The sequence below is a fragment of the Cuculus canorus genome, chromosome W, assembly GCF_017976375.1.
Source record: "Cuculus canorus isolate bCucCan1 chromosome W, bCucCan1.pri, whole genome shotgun sequence".
Lineage (NCBI taxonomy): Eukaryota > Metazoa > Chordata > Aves > Cuculiformes > Cuculidae > Cuculus > Cuculus canorus.
The window spans coordinates 5,782,651-5,804,375 of record NC_071440.1 but is presented as its reverse complement, the minus strand read 5'-3'; the positions used below and the strand labels follow the sequence as shown (position 1 = coordinate 5,804,375).

At 38.3% G+C, this 21,725-nt stretch overlaps 1 protein-coding gene across 1 annotated transcript in view; it reads left to right on the top strand.

Annotated features, from left to right (window-relative positions):
* LOC128850250 (homer protein homolog 1-like) overlaps positions 1-18,232 on the top strand; it is a 94,020-nt gene extending 75,788 nt beyond the window's left edge. Inside the window, exons 6-8 of the mRNA XM_054053247.1 lie at positions 10,140-10,250; positions 11,908-11,988; positions 18,044-18,232. Coding sequence (XP_053909222.1) covers positions 10,140-10,250; positions 11,908-11,988; positions 18,044-18,232 — 381 coding nt within the window. The remainder of the gene's footprint in view (positions 1-10,139; positions 10,251-11,907; positions 11,989-18,043) is intronic.
* Positions 18,233-21,725: the final 3,493 nt, after the last annotated feature.

Below are 21,725 nucleotides of genomic sequence, written 5' to 3'. Positions count from 1 at the left end.
GACCTTGAACTCCACTGGTGCATGATCACTGCAGATGTGGAGACTGTTGGTTATGGTATATGTGGTAGCAAGCAGTATTAAGTCACTGTGTTGTGTTATCTTTCTATTAGGTTAAGATCAGTATAAACACATAGCTGCAACTGATAAAAAAAAAATGGTCCTCAAATTGGAATCTGTCTCACCTGAGTTTATGTAGAAGTTATACATCAAGTCTAAGATTTTCATCTTTTTTTTTCTTGCAATTTATGGAGAGACATAAGCATGAAGAATGTGTCCCAGTTTAAGAAAACTAAGGTGTTGAGTTGAATTTGCTCCTGTAAGTGCTTGTCTTTCCCCATAGGATAATCATCAAGATAGTCCTATAAATTTAATTTTAGTCATATGAAAGGAACCCTATCCTTAGTTCACAGAAACTCCAAATAATTTAGCATGGAGGGGAATTTTTGAGTTTATCCGGTCCAATTCCCCACTAAAAGCAGGGCCAGCTTTGAAGTTAGATCCAGCTCCAGGGCTGGATCAGATTACTCAGGACTGTGAGTCAAGTCTCAAAAAAAAAAAGAGATCCCACAGCCTCTCTGGGCAACCTGTTCCAATGTTTGACCATCCTTCTTGTCAAAATATGTTTCCTAATATCTAATTGGAATTTGCCATACTGCAACTCACATCTGTTGTCAGTTCAGAAGAAAAATTATTTTTAATCCAAACGAAACTTTGCTGAGAAAAGTTGAATAGAAATGCTCCTAGAAAAATTTATTTCAAGGAGAAACAAAAGTTTGGAAATTAATTTGCATGTTCAATTGTAATGTAGTTGTATTGAAAAGTTGCTTGTCACAGAATCTTGCCTACTGGAGTCTGCAAGCTACAGTAGACTCATATCTTCTGTCAAGTGTGGTGTGTGTGGGGAAGTAATGGCTATTGATTAGTAAACTTTGCATTATTATTTCCGTCTTTAGTTTCCTCTTTATATAAATAGCCTTATTTACATAGTTTCCTCTTTATATATAAAAATATATTGCTAATGCTATCTTATTAGTTGAATTCTCATGGTACCTTTTTCCACAGTTTGAAGTTTGTCATGTTTTATTTATGAATATCCATTGGTTTTACAATATATCTTGCCCTTCTATTTTCCATTTTTCTCATTCACGGTGAAAAATTGTCTTTCAGCTTGTGCAGTATTTCTCGTAAAATTTGCTTCTTAATTTGTTTTAATTTATTTTAATTTATTTTAAAATCAACATTTTTTTATTCTGTATTTGTTTTCAAATTTGACTGTAATAGCTTTCCTGTGTATCACATTGTTTACACTTTTTAAAACACAGAAACAAAGCTAAAATGCCCCTCTCTGATTTTGACTGCATTTCAAAAAAGTAATTTCATTTATTATTTGTCATTTCTGATTAAGTATAAGATTTCCTCATCTATCAGTTCAGTTTTTTATATTAACCTACATTTATTTGCTTTCTCTGAGGCCTTTATCTTCATTCTCCCATTTTTTTCTCTGTGTTAATAATGCCTGGAGCTGAGAAGAAACAGAGTACATGTTCAGCATGGCTGAGTGCAAAGTTCTCAATAAATTAAAGTTTTGTGCTGTCTTCTGATATATTGTGAGCTTTGATATTTTGTCAGACATTATATTTTTCAAAAGTTTACTGAATGAGTGATGGATTTTCACCTCTGAAATACAAAGAGAGAATAATTATGGGAAGATGTGATGCCCAGTCAAGAGCTAACTTAGTGCTCTCAACCTTCTGTCCTCTAATCCGCTCAGAAGCAATTTAACAAGAATTTCCCTTAAATGGATTTGAGGAGCACTCCTACACACCTTGCATAGCTTTTCGAAGTCAAAAGGAGTTAATGAATTTAGAACAGTTCAGTAACAGAAAGAAAAACTATGACATGAGCTACTTCAGACAAATAGAATTGCATTGGTACTAATGTTAATCCTGATATCATAGGAAGGCAAACATTGGGCAGTGATATGAATTATGGAAAATAACCCAAAGTATCATCTTTGTCAACTAAAAATTTTTTTTTTTGCATGCTAACTGCTAAAGTAAATCATCCTATGACACTGGGCAGTAACGCAGAGTAATAACACCAGTGCATAATAAAGGAGCTACAGTCCTTGAAGATCATTCATCTGTAGGAAAAGAAACCTGAAACGAGAGATGAAGGCAAGTGATCAAGCTCTTGGGTATTCCTCAAAGAACAGAGAGATAAACTCTTAAATTCTAGCTTGTTATTTTACCAGGATTTCCTAGTAAACAAGTTAGGAGTCACCTCCATGTTTCCACCAGCTGTATTAATAATTGAATAATCAAACTTCAATTTTGAACACACAAATGTGTGATAAAGTTGCTTGCTGAATCAGAGCCCATATTGTGGGCTTCTTACTTACTGAGAAGTCTGTGCTTATTGAACAACTTATCAATTTAGCATCACTGTGGGGCTACTGTGAATAACTATTTGGTTTTATATGAACAAGGAAGAATATTTTCTAAAAGTGGAAATATGAAATAATTTGTCAGGAAGTGTGGTAACAAGAAATATATGAATGGAGTTTTGACCCAAAAATTTATTGGCAATGCACCTTTTTAACATGATGCCTGTCTCTTGTCATCTTCCCTTTAAGACTGTGACCCTCCTACCCCGAATGAACAATCCAAACTTATATTTAAATTCGGTTTGATTGATTAAAGAAAAAAATTATCTAAGTATAACTTCCTTCTTAAGATATTGTAATTAGCATGTGGCTAGATAGTAGCTTGGTATCATTTGTCTAATAAAGAAAATAGATGAGCATTTTGCAGGATAAATACGGTTAGTTTGGCAGTTTAATCAAAACAGTGGGATTACCATTTTGGTTGTATTTGTCTATGTATTTAATTGAAACAAATGTGTGGACCAATCCTGAGTGCACAAAAAAATGGACAACTAAGTCTATATTTTTATATATGCAGTCCTTTCATCTGGAATTGCAAGCAAATTCTCATTGCACTAGAAATATACAAAAAGGGAAAAAAAAGGCAGTTCTTGCCCAAGTGAGGTCATAATGTTAAATATTGACCAAAAGGTCAAGAGAGGTGTTCTGGGGAGTATTAGGGTTATCTAAAACACAGTAAAATCTGGAAAGGCTAATTGTTCTAACTGTGATAGTTGAGCTTTTAGAAGATATGGGAATATAGTGACTTTGTTTTATTTTTAAAATTACAGTCTTGCCTTAAAACAGATTTTATGTTTTAGAGAAGTCTGTACTTATCTGTATGAGGTCCATTATCCTTCTTAGAGTGGAAATAATTTCTGGTAAAAAAAAAAATCAGGAGTAATAGTTTAAAAATCCTTGAGAAGCGGATGGGGCTGACTGGGGAAGTTCCACTTGACTGGAGGCTGGCTGCTCTGACCCATTTACAAGAAGGGTCAGAGGGAGGATCCAGGAAACTATAGGCCTGTCAGCCTGATCACAGTGCCAGGGAAGGTCATGGAACAGGTGATCTCGGTGCTACCACACAGCACATGAAAGATAACCGGGTGACCAGGCCCAGTCAACATGGGTTCATGAAAGGCAGGTCCTGCCAAACTAATCTGATTGCCTTCTATGTCAAGGTGACCTGCTTAATGGATGAGGGAAAGGCTGTGAATGTAGTCTTCTTGGACTTCAGTAAAGCCTCTGACACAATTGCTCACAGCATTCTACTTATGAAACTGTGTACCTCTGGCCTGGACAGGCGCACACTATCCTGGGTGAAAAACTGGCTGGATGGCTGGGCCCAAAGAGTTATGGTCAATGGAGTCAACTCCAGCTGCAGGCCAGTCACAAGTGGTGTCCCCTAGGGCTCAGTGCTGGGTCCAGCCCTGTTCAATGTCTGTATTAATGACCTGGATGAAGGCATTGAGTACAGCCTTAGCAAGTTTGCAGACGACACTAAGCTGGGAGGATGCGTCTATCTGCTTGATGTTAGTGAGGCACTGCAAAGGGATCTGAACAGGTTGGACTGATGGGCTGAGACCAATGGCATGAGGTTTAACAAGGCCAAACGCCAGGTCCTGCACTTGGGGCACACCAACCCTGTGCAGTGCTACAGACTAGGGGAAGAGTGGCTGGAAAGCTGCATGGACGAGAAGGATCTCAGGGTGGTGATCGACAGCCAAGTGAACATGAGCCAGCAGTGTGCCAATGGCATCTTGGCTTGTATCAGAAACAGCATGGCCAGCAGGTCCAGGGAGGTTATTCTGCCTCTGTATTTGGCACTGATGAGACCACACCTCGAATGCTGTGTTCAGTTCTGGGCCGCTCGCTACAAGAAGGATGTTGAGGCTCTGGAGCGTGTCCAGAGAAGAGCAACGAAGCTGGTGAAGGGGCTGGAGAACAAGTCTTATGAGGAGCGGCTGAGGGAACTGGGGTTGTTTAGCCTTGAGAAGAAAAGGCTGAGGGGAGACTGTAATGCTCTCTACAACTACCTAAAAGGAGGTTGTGGAGAAGAGGGAGCTGGCCTCTTCTCCCAAGTGACAGGTGATAGGACAAGGGGGAATGGCCTCAAGCTGTGCCAGGGGAAGTTCAGACTGGATATCAGGAAAATATTTTTCACAGAAAGGGTCATCGGGCACTGGAACAGGCTGCCCAGGGAGGTGGTTGAGTCGCCATCCCTGGAGGTATTTAAAAGACGGGTAGATGAGGTGCTCAGGGACATGGTTTAGTGGCAGATAGGAATGGTTGGACTCGATGATCCAAGAGGTCTTTTCCAACCAGGTGATTCTATGATTCTATATGAGAAACCGTTGTGGAGGGTGACCACCTTCCACCGCACGGAATTAGGGGACACCAAAGAAAAAATATCACAGAATCACAGAATCACAGAATCACAAAGAAAAAATATGTGTATTTTGTTTCAGGGGATATGTATTTTTTTTCTCTGACGTACATTTTTGCTTCTTCAATGTCCATTTCATTTATTATCAAGTCTATATTATCATGATTCATCATCATTTTTTAAAAAAAGCTAAGAAATACTTTAAGATCCTTTTATCTGCAAGTTATAACAAACATACACAAACATGCCACAACATTTAGGTAGTCAGAGCTTTGTAGAATAAAATATATCCTATAATTCTAAAACTCCATTGGAGAATGAGGAAATTACTGGAGTTAAATCCTCAGGATTAAAGGATGACACATCTGTACTGTCTTTTCTATTGCATATATTCCATGAGCTAGCCAGATAGATGGAAAAAAAAATTGCTAATTAGATTGCAGAGAAAGGGATGTCACCTGAAGTTAGTATTAGCATTATCAGTTGCACATAATAATGCATGGATGAAGCTCAAAGTATCGATTTTAGTACATTTCTTATATTTTCAAATGTTCCTACTGTAGTTTCATTATTTTCTTCACAAAAATCAAGTAGATGATGGTTTATTCCTCTTTCATCTCTGTAGAAATGAATAGATATGGAAAATGTTTTGATATTTCCATGGGTTGAGGCATCAGTGCTCACAGAGAAAAATGTGCCCCTTTCAGCAAAATCTTTGTTTTCTCAGTTGAAAAAAGTACTATACAGTTGGTAGTGCACAAAACTCCCCCTGCCCCCAGGTTATCATTTTATCTATGAGTGAATATTGAAAAAGTATAATAATTAATTTGCTGTCAGAAATGATGTACATATAAATAATACTGATGTGCTTTTTGGTCTTTCAACAGCAATCTTGAAAAGCAATTTGCCTTGTTTTCTGCATTTTCACATTTCTTAGCACCAAAAATCTTTCCAGAGATTTTATTCCTTAAAGCTATGCTACAATTATTTTCATTATTGTCTTGTTTGCATGCTGTCTTGCATCTTCCTCTTCACCATAAAGAACTGAGAATCTTCTTCTGCATAAATTATGTGAAACTTTATGCAGTTATTCCCAGTTTTGGTGATCCATGCAACATCATTTCTCTTCTCATTGTGGAATGCAAAGGGCTCTTTTCTTCTTTGTAGGATGTTCATCTTGAATTATTCATGGAATAATATTATCACAGTCACAGTTATGATCCATTTAGGGATGTAACTCAACCAGCTAAAAATACATAATTAATACTTAAATTCAGTCTTGCATGTGAGCACTCTGCCTGTTCTGCACTGTAGTCTGGATATTGCGTTCCACAATAAATATGAGGGATAAAAATCTCTTTGGGGAACAAAAAGTTAATAGTGTCAGGTATATCTATAAAATAGGCTACAGCTACACTGAAAATATGTTCTAATATGTCTTTCTTTGCATTTCAGTAGTAGTTTAAGTAATTTCTGTATGAAGTTTAGAAGGAATTTCATGATCTGCTGGCACTGATTTTAAGATGCTGAATGAAAACTATTGTTGTTTGAGATCAGAAATCTACAAATTTATCTCAAGAAAGTGATTTGAAATAATGAATCAACCTGCAGCAAACATAGCTCAGATTCATTCTGTCAATAGTTGCTCAGGGAGGGTTACCACTTGAAATTTCTGTCATTCTCACTTCTTTGTCTAACCAAAGTCTTCACTCATGAAGCAGTTATCTGTGTTGAGATTTGGTGCAATCTCCTCTCTTGGTTTCTTTGTGCTTTGATTTAGTTTGTTTTCTTTAAGAGATTCTTCAGTGTTCTGAAGCTTTGAGCAGTCACTGTCTTAAGCTCACATCAAGTCTGTAACTTCTCATTGTATTATGTCCCAAAGCCTCACTCTTCCAGTCTTCCCAGCAGCCCGGCGTGCACTGTTTGCTATAATGAAAAGTTCTGCCTGGTGAGGGGATTGAAGATAATGGACTCCAAGTGCAAATCGAAGACACTTTATTAATCAGAAGGCTAAGCTTATATGTGTTTACTTGACTGTCCATGCATTCAAGCTTGCAATCTTATTGGTTAATTACTACTGTTGACACGCCTATTCTAAACATTTAATTGGTTAACTGACTCTGCGCATATTTACATGCTCTTCTACACTGTCATCATAACTTGTATTTTCTTAAGCCTTGTTTTCTTTCTTCTACTCTGGGCGTGCTGCCAATTCTTCTCATTCCTACCTCCAACTCTCTATCTCGCCATTTAAGGTCCTTTAAAAACATCGTGGCCTTCAGCTTCTAAGAATGTTTGCACAGCCTGGCATCCTCCTCTCTTTATAGACTGTTGACTCTAGATCAAAATTTCCAGAAAACTCTCAAATGGCCTCTGCTGAGAAGGTCTAGGCTTTGCCAGAACAAGTTGTCTTGCTGTCTTATTTCAGCTGACATATTTTGCACTGAAGTATGCAGTTAAGTATAATAATGGCCATATATTAAAACAGTTAGCTCATTAAATAGTCACTAAAAAGTCCTTTCAGAATTTTTTTCCCTATGTGCAATCCTTACCTGGGTGATAAATGCAAAAGAAGCAGAGGCTAAGAACAATTTTTTTTTTCTTTTTCAGTCTCAAATATGAAACCACATTACTGACTTTTCAGATATGCAAGTCTGCAGTCTTGCAATAGAAGAAACTTGTTTAATCAGTTATTTTTCAAAGACTGTTTTTTCTATCTGAATTATGTACTGGAAAAAAAGGTTTAATTACAGTTACATTGCTTAGTGTTGCTGTGCAAAGACTTGAATGGTTGGTTGAGCCTTGCTGTTAAACATGTAACACTGAATGAGATGTCCCCAAAAAAGAGCACGTGGGAAGGTCAGAATAAAGCATTTTTAGCTTCCTTTAATGTCCCCTTCTGTGCATTAATAACTTTTGGACCACTGATCATGAGAAAAATAAATTCAGTTTGAAACGAGGAAATGGAGCAAGTAAATGCTATCCAAATTTTTGCCTAGAGCTTTATCTTTTGTTGCTTCTGTTTTCAATTGCATGTTCTTTTTATTATATAATTTTCCAGCCCATCTTACTCTATAGATTTTTTAAAGGATCAAATACTGTTTTCATTTTTATAGGTACGTTCGAGAAGAGAACATCACGAAGATATTTGTCATCTTTTCAGGTCTCTGTAGGAATGGGCATTTAAATATCACTGTGATTAAACTAACCCTGTTTTTTAATTGAATGTGTTCCTTTTTTCCCAAGTTACTGATTTTTTCAGTGAACAGTGAACAAAACAGTTGAACAATGTATTATTTTATTGCATAAGCAGTAAGACATGGACATTTGCCCAGAGAAAAGATGGACCAGAGTAAGACATCACAAACCATTTGGTGTGAGCAATTAATTGCCCTTCTGACAGTGGTTGCCTCTGTTGGCAAGAAGATTTGTGAGAGCACTCCCTACTGTGCTCAAGAAAAATTAGTTGGTTTTGCTTAAGCAGTTTCAATAGGTGTCTTGAGTTAGTATGGACCGGAGTGCACTGAGGAGTGTTCATGTGAGCCACACTGCTGGCAGGGTTGTTATGGGAAGTGTTTTCAGCCAGCGACAATACATGCAGATGAAAGTCATAGCATTTCATCCACATCAGTTCAATCCACCAGCCTCCTTGGACTCCAGGCTTGCACCAGCATGTGCATCCTCACCAGCCCAAAGGAAACTATGTGTACCAGCCCAGAGGAAACGATGCGGAGAGCACTGGGGTCTAAGCCCTTTAGTCACTGGATGGGACACCTTGCACCTGCTTTTAGGGCACTAGGTGCTAGGACAGAGGTGGTTCAGGGACTGGGTTTTCTTCTGTCTCTCCTGTTGAGGCTCTTCTACTTTGCATAAATGAGTATTCACTGGGACATATAAAACTGAGCAAACTGTTGTTATTTTTTTGCCACAAGCACTGAAATTTCTTTTGGGACAATTCCATTCAATAAGATAGTTCTTGGGGATGAGGGGTGAGGTGTTGAGTTACCAAGCTATCTCCTCATCCCTCATTCCCCTTATCCCTCCCAAGAATTTGCTGTAATCTGAGTTTCTCTCTGTTTATAAACCTGATATGCAAAAATATCTAATCATAGTTTTCCAGTAGAAAAAAACTAGCCTTGTCATAGCTGTTACAGAGTGGTAGTTGATGCTCTGTGACTCAGAAAGTAGAAGTTGATAGGGATTTTGACTTAATTTTCTTGTATTTCATCTTGGCTTTCCTTCGGCTTCTCCCTGCACTCAGTAATCTACCTTTTGAACCTACAAACAGTTCAGAGTCTGGAATTACTGGCATCACAGTGTCTTCACTAGCTAGACCAGCACCAGTGCTGAAGGGCACCAACCTTGATTCCTCAAGATTGTCTTTTGTCTAAGAAATAAAAAAATCCCCAAGAATACATGCCCTCTATCTAGGGGCTGCTTCTGAGAAAGGTGAATGGAGACCTTACCATTTTCATTGCAAAATTGGATAGTACAGAGATATACTTTGTTCAAAGGAATTTTGGGGCCAGATTTGTTAGTTACTGTAGGCAGATGATGCAGTTCTTATTCAAGACTTTATACTAAGATTGACAGGTACATATCTTCTCGAAAAAAAATTATTGTATATTTAATATTTTAACAGTTTGTTACAAAAGAAAAATGTTTTAGTGCAGACATCCACGTGGGCATGTTTGTGTTGTCTGCTAATAAAGAGCAGCTGTACAAATCCAAATTGTGCCATTAGCTGTTGGCTTTCTGACCAAGAGATGAGATCCAAAAGCAGAGGAAGTAAGAAGTTGGCAGCTGTACATTGATGGCTGAGTGTCTCCTATTACATTGTTGATGCTGAGTCAGAAATTGAGGCTGGGAAATGTTAATTGGCTTGCTAGGAAGTAGGTGAGCATTGCAGCTTAGTTGATTAAGATAGTGTAACATTAAAAAGTGTCAAATGGAGAGGATAGTTAGGCAAGACAGATCTGTGTTTAATCATTTACACATTACTGTTTCTGAAGTAGTAATTCAGCTTCTTTCATTAATTTTTCAATAATTATTAAGTATAACTTTTAATTAATGTTTTTTTCAACCTGCAACTTACTAAATATATTGTTTCCAAGATATTATGGTAACCATTTGAAGTCATTTAATGCAAAACAATTTTTTTAAGGATTTTTATGCTAACTTCATAAGAACACCTTCATAATTTTGGTCAACATAAGTCACACAGAACTATATATATATTTCAGATGTAGCTATTTATGCAAAGAAGTAATAGCACCTTGAATTTGTTGCAATTAATGCCATATTTGTTTCTTCTACTTATTTCAACAGGTGACTGAGCTAGAGTGTGTGAGCAGTCAAGCTAATGCAGTCCACGCACATAAAACAGAATTAAACCAGACAATACAGGAGTTAGAGTCTATGCTGAAGAAAAAAGAGGAGGTATTTGCTAACATTTATTCTTGGCTTTTCTGTTACATCATTTCTAAAGGCTTTCAATATTAAACTTGGGATGGCTGGTAAATACTGTATTATTTCCTATAGATGTTATGAAGTAAAATCCATTTTTCAGCTTTGTTGAAATTATTAATATTTTCCTGTGTATATAATTACTTCTGTCCAATATAGAGCTGCGTATCTGGCCAACAAAAAAGTATCATTTTTTCATGTTTGTATGAAAAAGAGTATCTTTCTTTGCAAAAGTAAGTCTGCATTGAGGCATATGAAGCTTCTACAGAGCAGTCATCCCATTGATGCAGTCCAAATTTACTAAGAAGGGAAGCAGTCATAAGCATGCTTTCCTTTTTCTGGAGAGTAGGGTTTGAAGCAAGTAATGGATCAATGTCTTTTTCAAGCCAATTTGTTTTTCAGGCTATGTTAATATAGCTGACTTTTATGATCCCTAAGATCAGCCCTTTCCTAAAATGCACGCTAAACCCCTAGCCTGTAATTTGATGATATTTGTTGTGCCATCTGTGTTGGGCTGGACCAGCAGCAGGAAAATACAGGGAACTAGAGTAACACCTGTCATGGCATGGGTCCTAGAGGAAGGCAAATTTGTGCCACAGAATGATTGAGAATTGTCTCTTTATGGATAGGAAAAAGGAGGTGGAGGGAGCCATGTATGAAGAATTGTTTGCTCTATGTAAGACCAGATCCCTTCATGACAGACACAGTGGGCACAGGTGTGCATGGTCAGAGAGGCAGTGTATTTTGCAGGGTCTTGCCTCCAGTGGGGCTGTTGTTAGGTGTTTCCAAGGAGAATGCATGAGAGGCACAGTAGTTACAGGATATCCTCCCAAAATGAAACAAACTTTTCCAAACTCCCTCATACTTAAGAGATTAGCCTCAGGTTGGTAATATTTCCTATTTTGTTGCCCATGTGCTTCTGAATTATGCTGAGCTGTTGGATGCAAAGAGATCTTTCTGAAAGGAGTTCTGGGAGGTGACTATGCCCTTCTGGGGAAAAGTATTTATTATTTTTGTTTGATACCTTTTAGTTTCATTAACTGTTTCTATTCTTGTCCTCTGAAGGTAAGAAAAGGTTTCTCTTCCATTTATTATTTTGTCTGTATTTGTTATTTTTATACCTTATTACTTTCTTCTTGCTAAATTAAAAATATTTCTTTTAGACTCTTTTTACAGAAATCAATGATCAAAGCAGGTAATTTTTTGATGCTCAGCCCTGCTGCTAATTACATAACAAGCAGCTCACAGATGAAAACTAATTTTTTCTCATGAAAAAATGGAGGATAGATTGTAATAGAATTTAAAGTATAAAACTGTTTCTCTAATTACAAGGACTCTTGAAAATTAAAAAAACATTACATCTCTTGTGTGGGAGAGAAAGACTCACTTTTATAGCAAGGAAAATGCTTATCTATATTGTTGTTTATTCACAATAGCATTGCTGGTTTGTGACTGTGATTCAGGAATACTGGGAGCAGTGCTTAAACTTTATGCACTATAATGGGCAGTAGCTAACTGCCACTTTTGATATTGCAATGTCTTGCTCAGGAGAAGAAGCAGCAGCCAGCTTAACTGCACTGAGGTCAAGCCAGATAACATGTTGATAGTGAGGTTGTTTCTTCTCCCTTAGGAAATAGAAAGATTAAAACAAGAACTCGACGGTGCCAGAAAGCTCCAGGCACAGAGAGATTCTTTGACCCAGAAGTTACAGGTGAGCTATAGTGGATCATCTTAATTCAGACAGAAGGGAAAAATGATCATCAACTGAGTTCACATCAGTAACTTGTGCTATATTCACTGAAGGTGCCAGATAAGTACGTAAGTTACATTGTGTTGCAAAGTGGTGGGTCAGGATGCTCCTTGGGAATTTGTACCAAAATTTCCACCTGCTGTAGGTCATTATTTTTTCCTGAGGGAACAGACCAAAATTTAATTTACAAGTCCTCAGAATACACTTGGGCTAGTAGACGTGCTTCATTGATACCTGTTCTAGGCAATTCTGGTCTAATTTTCACTGCAGTGTCTTCCCATAGGTCTTGCATGCCACTGAGCTGTCAAGCTGTGTATCATCATGCTGGGATGAGTTTGTATTCAACTTTTAAACATGCTTTGAGAAAGTAAAGATTAAAGTATTCTTGTGTAGTACAGACTTCAAAAACACACTCTGACATTTTCTTGGAATTACAATAATTGTGGTTTTATTGTTTTTCTCTGAGTTGTTTCTTTACTGTGTGTAAAGACAGATAACCTAGCCAACTGGAAGCAATATGCCCTCAGTATAGCCTCACTTTCTACGTCTGAGCTCCTGTCCTTCTGTCACAGGGATGACGAGCCAGCACAGACACGCCTCCCTTGTGAAGCCTGTCTTATGAATGAGACTGACCCAAAGCTTAGTTGGGTCTAATCTCTGAATTCAGACTTCAGAGTTTTGATAGGACTGGAAACAAGCCCTGTCAGACTATCCACAGCTTAAAAATAATTAAGCAGATATTCTTTGAAATGCATTACATGAATTGGAACTTCCTCAAAACTCTTTTTAACCTAAAGAATAAACCATATAAGAACAAAATGAGTATATTCATTCTTCCCCATTCTTAAGTCAAATTTTTTGGAAAAAGTATGTTAATATGGTGTTTATTTAAAGACTGTTTTGAATACACTTGAGCTTGCCTATTCTGCTGTTCCGAAAATTGTTGTTGGCTTTAGACTAAGCATGGGAGTTTTCAGCTGAAAAGGAACTTATCTGAGAGTTTAGAATAACAGTTGTAAATTATTCTAGCAGTAGCATATGTAATAACTTCAGTGTAAGATCACATGAAAAGTAATAATGAACTGAGAACTAGTTATCCTTAGAAATATGAGAGACTAGTAAGAGATGAAAGATGCTTTAGAATTAGAAAATGCTAAGGTTTTATTAAAGTCAGTAGCTTCCATTCGGTATGTTTATATCTTTAGTAACCAAATATATTTCTGTATGTCACATTGTAGGCAATCAGTTTCTGAAAATGGTTCTATATGATTCTATTCAAATAAATTTAAAGCTCTCTTAGGACCCAAGTTAAATGCTGCCTTTCTTCAGCTTAAAGCTTATTATTGACCTGATGCTATAATCTTTGCTTTGCTATAATCTTCCTGCTTTGATAATACTGGCTTTCTCTGAGCCACTTCACCCTACATCTGTGATGTCAGTGAAATGGTATTTTCTCCTGTAGCTCCAGACTAACCATCTTCACATCTATTCACTTAGTTGGCTCATTTGTTTTTAAGGTGATTGTCTCCAGAGTCTGTATCTGTTCACCTTGCTCTTTTTTCTGCTTTATTTTTTCCCTCTTGTTTTGAAAATAGATTATGTAACTCTAAAATATTTTGGAATATAGTCTGTATGAAAAACTCTATGCAAAGAAATTATTATTTCAAGGTGTATTACATTTCTGACACACTCATATCAGTGAATGAATTAGAAATCCATCATTGGCAAATTCCAGTGAAGAACAGTATGTTATCACTGTGAAGGGTAAGTAACCCTCGTTACTTAATAATTTCATTAGCAATGTTGAGAAGACCTATCAATGAGTCACGATCAATGTGACTCTCACAGTAAGTCAGGATATCTTTATTACTGTTGCTGATTCCTAAATATAGTTTTTGTGTATGGTTTGAATATTTTATTTGAATACTTGCACTGAATTCCACAAAAGATTATTTCAGTGCAAACAACAAACATAACTTGTTAATAATTTATTTATTTTCTAAAACAAAACGATGTATGACAAATAATTGTGTCTGCTGTAAGAAAAGCTTGAAAAAACAGTGTAAAATAAACCTTGTAAAGGCCCTGAATGTATCAGAAGAGGTAGTTTATTGTTAGATGAGATTAATTTCAAATAAAGTTAAATGACACTACAAGGGGAACAAATTATATCACATGGACATCTCATTTCTTCACATCAAGAAACAACAGGTTTGAGATACACTGACTTGTAATAGGAAACTGCACATGAGATGGATATGAACTTGTAATTGCTTCCCATAAGTCATTAAATATGTTAAGCACAGGGTAGGGAAAATAAAACAGAAGGAAGTATGGGAGAAAGTATATCTGAGGAAGTGTTTGCAGAAATTAAGTGTATATGGATTAGGAAAGATATACAAAGAACAAAATATAAATAAAGTATTTGTTTCTACAAATATATCAACAACAAAAGGGGGGCAAGGAGAATCTCCATCCTTTACTGGATGCAGGGAGAACAACAGTGACAAAGGATGAGGATAAGGCTGAGGTGCTTAATGCCTTCTTTGCCTCAGTCTTTAATAGTAAGGTCAGCTGTTCTCTGGGTACTCAGCCCCCTGAGCCAGAAGACAGGTAGGAGGAGCAGATCAAAACTTCCATGATCCAAGAGGAAATGATTAGAGACCTGCTCGGCCAACTAGACATTCACAAGTCCATGGGGCCAGATGGGATCCACCCAAGGGTATTGAGGGAGCTGGTGGAAGTGCTCACCAAACCCCTTTCTGTCATCTGCCAGCAGTCCTGGCTGACTGGGGAAGTTCCACTTGACTGGAGGCTGGCAGATGTTGCATCCATTTACAAGAAGAGTCAGAGAAAGGATCCAGGGAACTCCAGGCCTGTCATTCTGACCTCGGTGCCAGGGAATGTCATGGAGCCAGTCCTCTTGAGTGCTATCACACAGCACACACAAGAGAACCGAGTGATCAGACCCACTCAGCATGGGTTCATGAAAGACAGGACCTGCCAAACTAGCCAGATTTCCTTCTATGACAAGTGATCCGCTTAATGGATGAGGGAAAGGCTGTAGATGTGGTGTACCTGGACTTCAGTAAAGCCTTTGACACCATTTCTCGCAGGATTCTGCTTGAGAAACTGGCCTGGATGGGCAAACCCTCTGCTGGGTGAAAAACTGGCTGGATGGCCAGGCCCAGAGAGTGGTGGTAAATGGAGTTAAATCCAGTTGGAGGCCGATCACAAGTGGTGTCCCCAGGGCTCAATGTCCTCCAGTTCTGTTCAATATCTTTATCAGTGATCTGGATGAAGGGATTGAATGCATCCTTAGTAAGGTCGCAGATGACACTAAGATGAGAGGAAGTGTCAGTCTGCTTGAGGGTCAGGAGGCTCTACAGAGGGATCTGAACAGGCTGGATCAATGGGCTTAGGACAGCGATATGAGGTTCAACAAGGCCAAGTGCCAAGTCCTGCACCTGGGGGCACAACAACCCCGTGCAGAGCTACAGGCTTGGGGAAGAGTGGCTGGAAAGCTGCCTGGTAGAGGAGAAGGACCTGGGAGTGTTGGTCAATAGCCAGCTGAATATGAACCAGCAGTGTGCCCAGGTGGCCCAGAAAGCCAATGGCATCTTGGCTTGTATCAGAAACAGTGTGGCCAGGAGGACCAGGGAAGTGATTCTGCCCCTGTACTCAGCACTGGTGAGGCCGCACCTCAAATCCTGTGTTCACTTTTGGGCCCCTCACTACAAGAAAGGCATTGAGGGGCTTGAACATGTCCAGAGAAGAGCAACAAATCTGGGGAAGGGGCTGGAGAACAAGTCTTATGAGGAGTGGCTGAGAGAGCTGGGGTTTAGCCTGAAGAAGAGAGGGCCGAGGGAAGACCTTATCACTGTCTACAACTGCCTGAAAGAAGGTTGGTGTTGGTCTCTTCTTCCAAGTGACAGGGGACAGGACAAGGGGGAATGGCCTCAAGTTGTGCCAGGGGAGGTTCAAATTGGGCATTAGGAAAAATTTCTTCACTGAAAGGGTCATCGGGTCCTGGCAGAGGCTGCCTAGGGAGGTGGTTGAGTCACCGTCCCTGGAGGTATTTAAAAGATGGGTAGATGAAGTGCTTAGGGATATGGTTTAGTAGTGGACAGGTACGACTGGACTCGATGATCTCAAAGGTATTTTCTAACCTAGTGATTCTATGAAAAAATAATTATCTCTGCGATTAGAGCAGTGGCAAGACTTCCTAGAGCACATGCATTTGGTGAGTAGGAAAGGAACAGTGACAGAACCTGGAAGTGTAACCAGACATGGAAAAACAGCAGTCAGTTTTGTGTGAGCTAAAGAAAGGACTGTGTCAGTCCTGCAGAGCTGAGGGGACCCTGTATTTTGCTTTTCTTCCTGTATTGCAGTCATCTGGCTTCAAAGGGTTTTGATCCCATGCAGTTGTTACACTGAGTAGTACTTGTCAGTACTGTTTGGAGTGCAAGAGTAGAGTCAATGAAGGAGAGTCTACAGAGTGTATGGACCGGGTTATAATCAGGTAGCTTGTTTGTTTATGGCAACAGTGGAGTAGTTAATGCTTACATAAGCATACTTGTATTTTAATTTATATTGTTTCTACGATTACTCTTTTCAGTTATCTTCTTTTAATCATAGAATCATAGAATGAACTATATTATTCAGCATTAAACAGATCAAACTACTTTTTCTCTTGGTCCTGGCAGCAAGGGGCAATTCCTGCTCTCAGCTGTGCTGTCCAAGACTAGTGGCCAAAACTCTGTAATTTTTAACTTGCTCATTTACAAACAAGAAGTAAGGGAGATATTCCAGTTCAGCTTGGATGTAACCCTTGGCTGCACAAACTACATCTATGAGGAGATATGTCTTCATCTGCATCACTGCTGTGCTCCCAGAGCTCTCCCCCAGGCAGAAGCTGGGAGCTGACACTGAGCTCTGACCACATCATCCCATCCCTCCACTGGTCAGGGAGTGCAGCAGCCAATCGATGCTGCCATCACACCCCTCACAGATGGAAAGGTCATGGACTTTGACACAAAGCTGCCATTTAATACCTGTTACTTTTGACTGCCAAAATACACATTCTGTATGTGTCAGGTTGTTTCTATGGTTAGCTGAGATCTCTCCAATGTAAACATGAATGTATTTGTTAACTTCGAGTAAAACAAATCGTAACAAAAACAGTGGGAGAGTGGAAGGGAGAAAAAAGCTTCTGTTGGGAGGAATCACTGCTGCCAAATCACCCACCCTATGGCTGTGTGAATCTAGTTATAAAATCTCAGAGCAGGCCCATTAAAGCTTTGTGATACAAAGCCACTGTAAAAGGTAAGCGGTGTTTAAAAGTGTTAATGTATGTAAATACAAATTCACTATGCACTTTTCCAGAGAATGACTGCACAAGGTGTATGGTGTACTAAATACACTGTCCCTGTGCTACCTTTGAGAATGTTTTTCATAAATGAAATTATGAAAGTAGCATGAATTTATAAGACATACAAGGAATGAGACAAATAACAATATGCTATTCCAAACTCATGTGACTGCTACGTTAGTAATTTGATAAAAGAGAGGGCATCTGTTTTGCACAAAGCAAAGCAACTGTGACCTCCTTCCCATCATGCACAAGTCAGAGATGTGAGGGGTCCCAGCAGACAGTGCACCCCTCCCATTGGCTGACAATGAGGGGGATTCTCTTCCTCATCAACGAGAGCCGAGCTTGTTCAGGGTCAGATCCCCTCGGCTATGTGTAATGTGCTGATGGCTTGCATGCTTTCCCTGCTCCCACAGCTGCAGTACTTCAGAGCTGCAGATGGGCGCTCCAGGGCACAGTGCAACCAGACAAGACTTGCAATCTTAAAAATAATTTGAGTTCAACTTTTGGCTTAGTGGAAACTGTAAAGAGTTGCAAATTGTTTCAAAAACCAGTTGACAAAAATAGCACATGAATACCAGCAGGAAGTTAGGCTGCTTTCTGTTTGCAGGCAACACATTAACATGTTATGTATTTTCTCTGAAGGAAGTAGAAATTCGAAACAAAGATCTGGAAGGCCAGCTGTCTGATCTAGAGCAACGCCTGGATAAAAGTCAGAATGAGCAAGAAGCTATTCGCAATAACTTGAAGACACTTTTAGAAATTCTTGATGGGAAAATATTTGAACTAACAGAGTTACGAGATAACTTGGACAAGCTAACAGAACACAGCTAAAGAAAACATGATTTCAGTGCCAATCACCTTAAAGATGCACTCTCTTCATAGGACTGCGCTGGGCTCTGTATCAAAGTTGCACCAGAATTAGAAAAGGCTCTTCTTGACAGGGCTTGTTTTAAATTTGAGTCTTATTTTGACGTAAAATTTAGAACTTCGCTTGTAGCTAGTTGAAGAAAAAAACAAACAAACTTGAATTACAAATTACCTCCTTGTACATTATTGGCCATATATAACTTGAAAGATAACTGAATGCAATCCTTTTCTAATTATCAGTGATGGAAGAATTAGCAGTATCCCAGGTCACATCCCCTTTTTGTGATAGATACAATATAGGTTATCTGCTGTTTTATTTAAAGTATTTAATTGCTGTGTTTTGTGCAAGAATTTAGTGATGGCAGCCCTGTATTTTGTTCTTAATAATTTCTCAGGATACTTTCTATTGTGGAGCAGCAGTGCCGTTACAAATTTATTCTTGCCAGGACTGAGAGAGAGTTGCATCTTTAATTGAAAGAAAGTTACTATGACTGCTTGTCTGAAGTTCTTCTTTTGGAGTTTTTCAGTTGGTTCGTTGGCATTTTTGGGTTTGGTTTTTTTTGTTGTTCTTGTTGTTTGTTGTTTTTATACACATGCAGAGAAAGATACCATATTTCTCTATGGTGCTTACTCTGGTGTTCTACAATATTGTCCAATGTAAGGTTTACTTTTTCATATGAATTCCATGTAATTGCAGTGAGATACTGTCTTCCACTTAACTATATTTTGAAGCCAACCAATGATGGAAGGTGAGTCCCCTCAGGAAAAAAAGGCCAGAAAAGGCTGAGAATTTCAAATGTAAAATTCAACATGCACAGATAACAAGAAATAGCCAGTTGTTTGTTTTCTGGCCATGATACATATATCGACCATCTATGTTCAATTAACTGTTAACTTGTTCTGCAGGAGACTTTTTCAGCGTGTCACATGAATTTCAGGTTTTGTGAATAATAGCTTATGGGGAGCATTGTTTATTAAAGACTGCATTAAGAGCATAGAGCTATTGCAAGGTATTACTTCTACACTGAACTTGTCCAGCCAAGAAAGCTGTTTCTAGAAGTTTTGTTGTCATAACAAATTGAAATGGAGAAATGTTTACTCTTTTATGGGTTGTCATATCACATCATTATTGAACCTACAACAGGCAATATTCTGAAATGTTAACTAAATGTTTAAAAACAGGAAACCAAATTAAATTATCCTTAGTGAGTAGGTTTTAAAGTTGTTTTGATGTAATTTTTAGCAAACTATTGACAAACATGCTCTTTATACAATAGTTTTCTTTAAAAAAAACAACTCTTTAAAACATAAGCTGTCATGTGTCTTGCATCAAAGTACATGCTTGCCATAAATTGCTTGTAATGTCAAAGAGGGCTTTTTTAAAATGTATGAAATAACATCAGACTTCAAAGTCAAAAGATGCACTGATCTCATGTTAAACGTGAAATCTAGCCACTCATTAAATTTGTGCAACACAATTTTCTCCACTTAGAGACTGCTATTCAAAACTAGAAAAGATAAGTTTGTTTTTATGTGTGTACTGTATGTATATACCATATAACACACAGGTTCTTGTCTATATCAGAAATACATGCTTTATTTCCAAACTACTGGGCATTTTTTTCTTTACCAGTAATTAATCAGGTTTCCTCTGACTAGTCAAGAAAATGGTTTAGGTCAAATGCTAAACCATCATGTATTATACTGTATCTAATGTACACAATGTTTAAGTTTTCTCCATTTTGTCAGCTATTTTATTTATTAAAGGGGTGAAGGGGGAGCTTGGTTCAGTGTGCTAATAGTTGAAAACTTTATGGTGAGCTACATGTTTTTCATTCAGTGGATTTTAGATAGTCATGTGTATATCTTCATCAGGTCCAGATGAGCAGATATGACCAATTTTTAATTTGGGGATGTTTGGGTCTGATTCTCATCACTTGCACTGCTGTAAACCAGATGTGTCCTTGATGTAATGTCAGCAACATTCAGTTGGCATAACATCTGTGGAAGTGCAAGGAGAATCTGTCCTGATAATGCTCAGTGGACATAATAAGGACGAAGAAAGAATAAAGCTACAGAAAGTTGGTGATGGAACAAATGTAATATTATTATTAATGATGTTATTATTGACATTTTTAAATATATGATATCATTTACATGTGGCAAAATAGTGGACAGAAATATTTCCACTTAAATTCTGTAAATGTGTGGTACATGAATATTTTTATGTATATGTACACACATATGTAAATACTGAACATGAAAAAAATGAGATGTGCACATTTTTAATATTTTCCCACTTAAATTAAATTTAAAATTGGAAATGGTTACGTGAGAATTTCTTTTTTTTCAGTAGATATGCTTCTTTTCCCTTTTTTTTATTAAATAATACAATTACTTAGGGCTGCACCTTTGAATTCCCAAAGAGTTGTCAAACATAAAAATGGGATAAGGTGGACATACATACATATATAAATAAAATCCTATCAGTAAAAGTAGTTTTAATGTTTATTTGCAGTAGTGAGTGTTTAGAAATTGCAACCTAAAGTCCATACTTAGGTGGTTATACCTACTTTATCCTATACACTTCTATTTAAGATAAAAGTTTTCCTTCTTATGTTGAGGATTCCAGAACTGGACACAGAACTCCAGATGAGATCTCACAAGAGAGGAATAGAGGAGCGGAATCACCTCCCTTGACCTGCTGGCCACGCTTCTTTGGATCCAGCCAAGGATATGGTTGGCCTTCTGGGTTGCGAGCACACGTTGCCAGCTCATGTCAAGTTTCTCATCAACCAGCACCCCCGAGTCCTTCTCTGTAGGGCTGCTCTCAATCACATCATCCCCAATCCTGTATTGAAACTGGGGATTGCCCCGATCCAGGTGCAGGACGTTGCACTTGACCTTGTTGAACCTCATGAGGTTCTCAGAGGCCCACTTCTCCAGCTTGTCCAGGTCTCTCTGGATGACATCCCATCCTTCTGGTGTGCCAACTACACCACTCAGCTTGTATCATCTGCAAACTTGCTGAGGGTGCACTCGATCTCTCTGTCAATATCACTGATGAAGATATTGAACAGCACTGGTCCCAGTACTGACCCCTGAGGGACACCGCTTGTCATGGATCTCCATCTGGATTTCGAGCCATTGACCACTACTCTTTGAATACGACCATCCAACCAATTCCTTATCCACCGAACAGTACACCCATCAAATCCATATCTCTCCTATTTAGAGAGAAGGATGTTGTGGGGGACTGTGTCAAAGGCTTTACAGAAGTCCAGATAGATCACATTCATTGGTTTACCCGTGTCCACTGCCGCAGTTACCCCATCATAGAAAGCCACTAAATTGGTCAGGCAGGATTTGCCCCTGGTGAAGGGGCAAATATACATTGTATCTATCTTTGATGAAACTATGGGAATATGTATACCAGAAAACAGTGTTAATTACTATA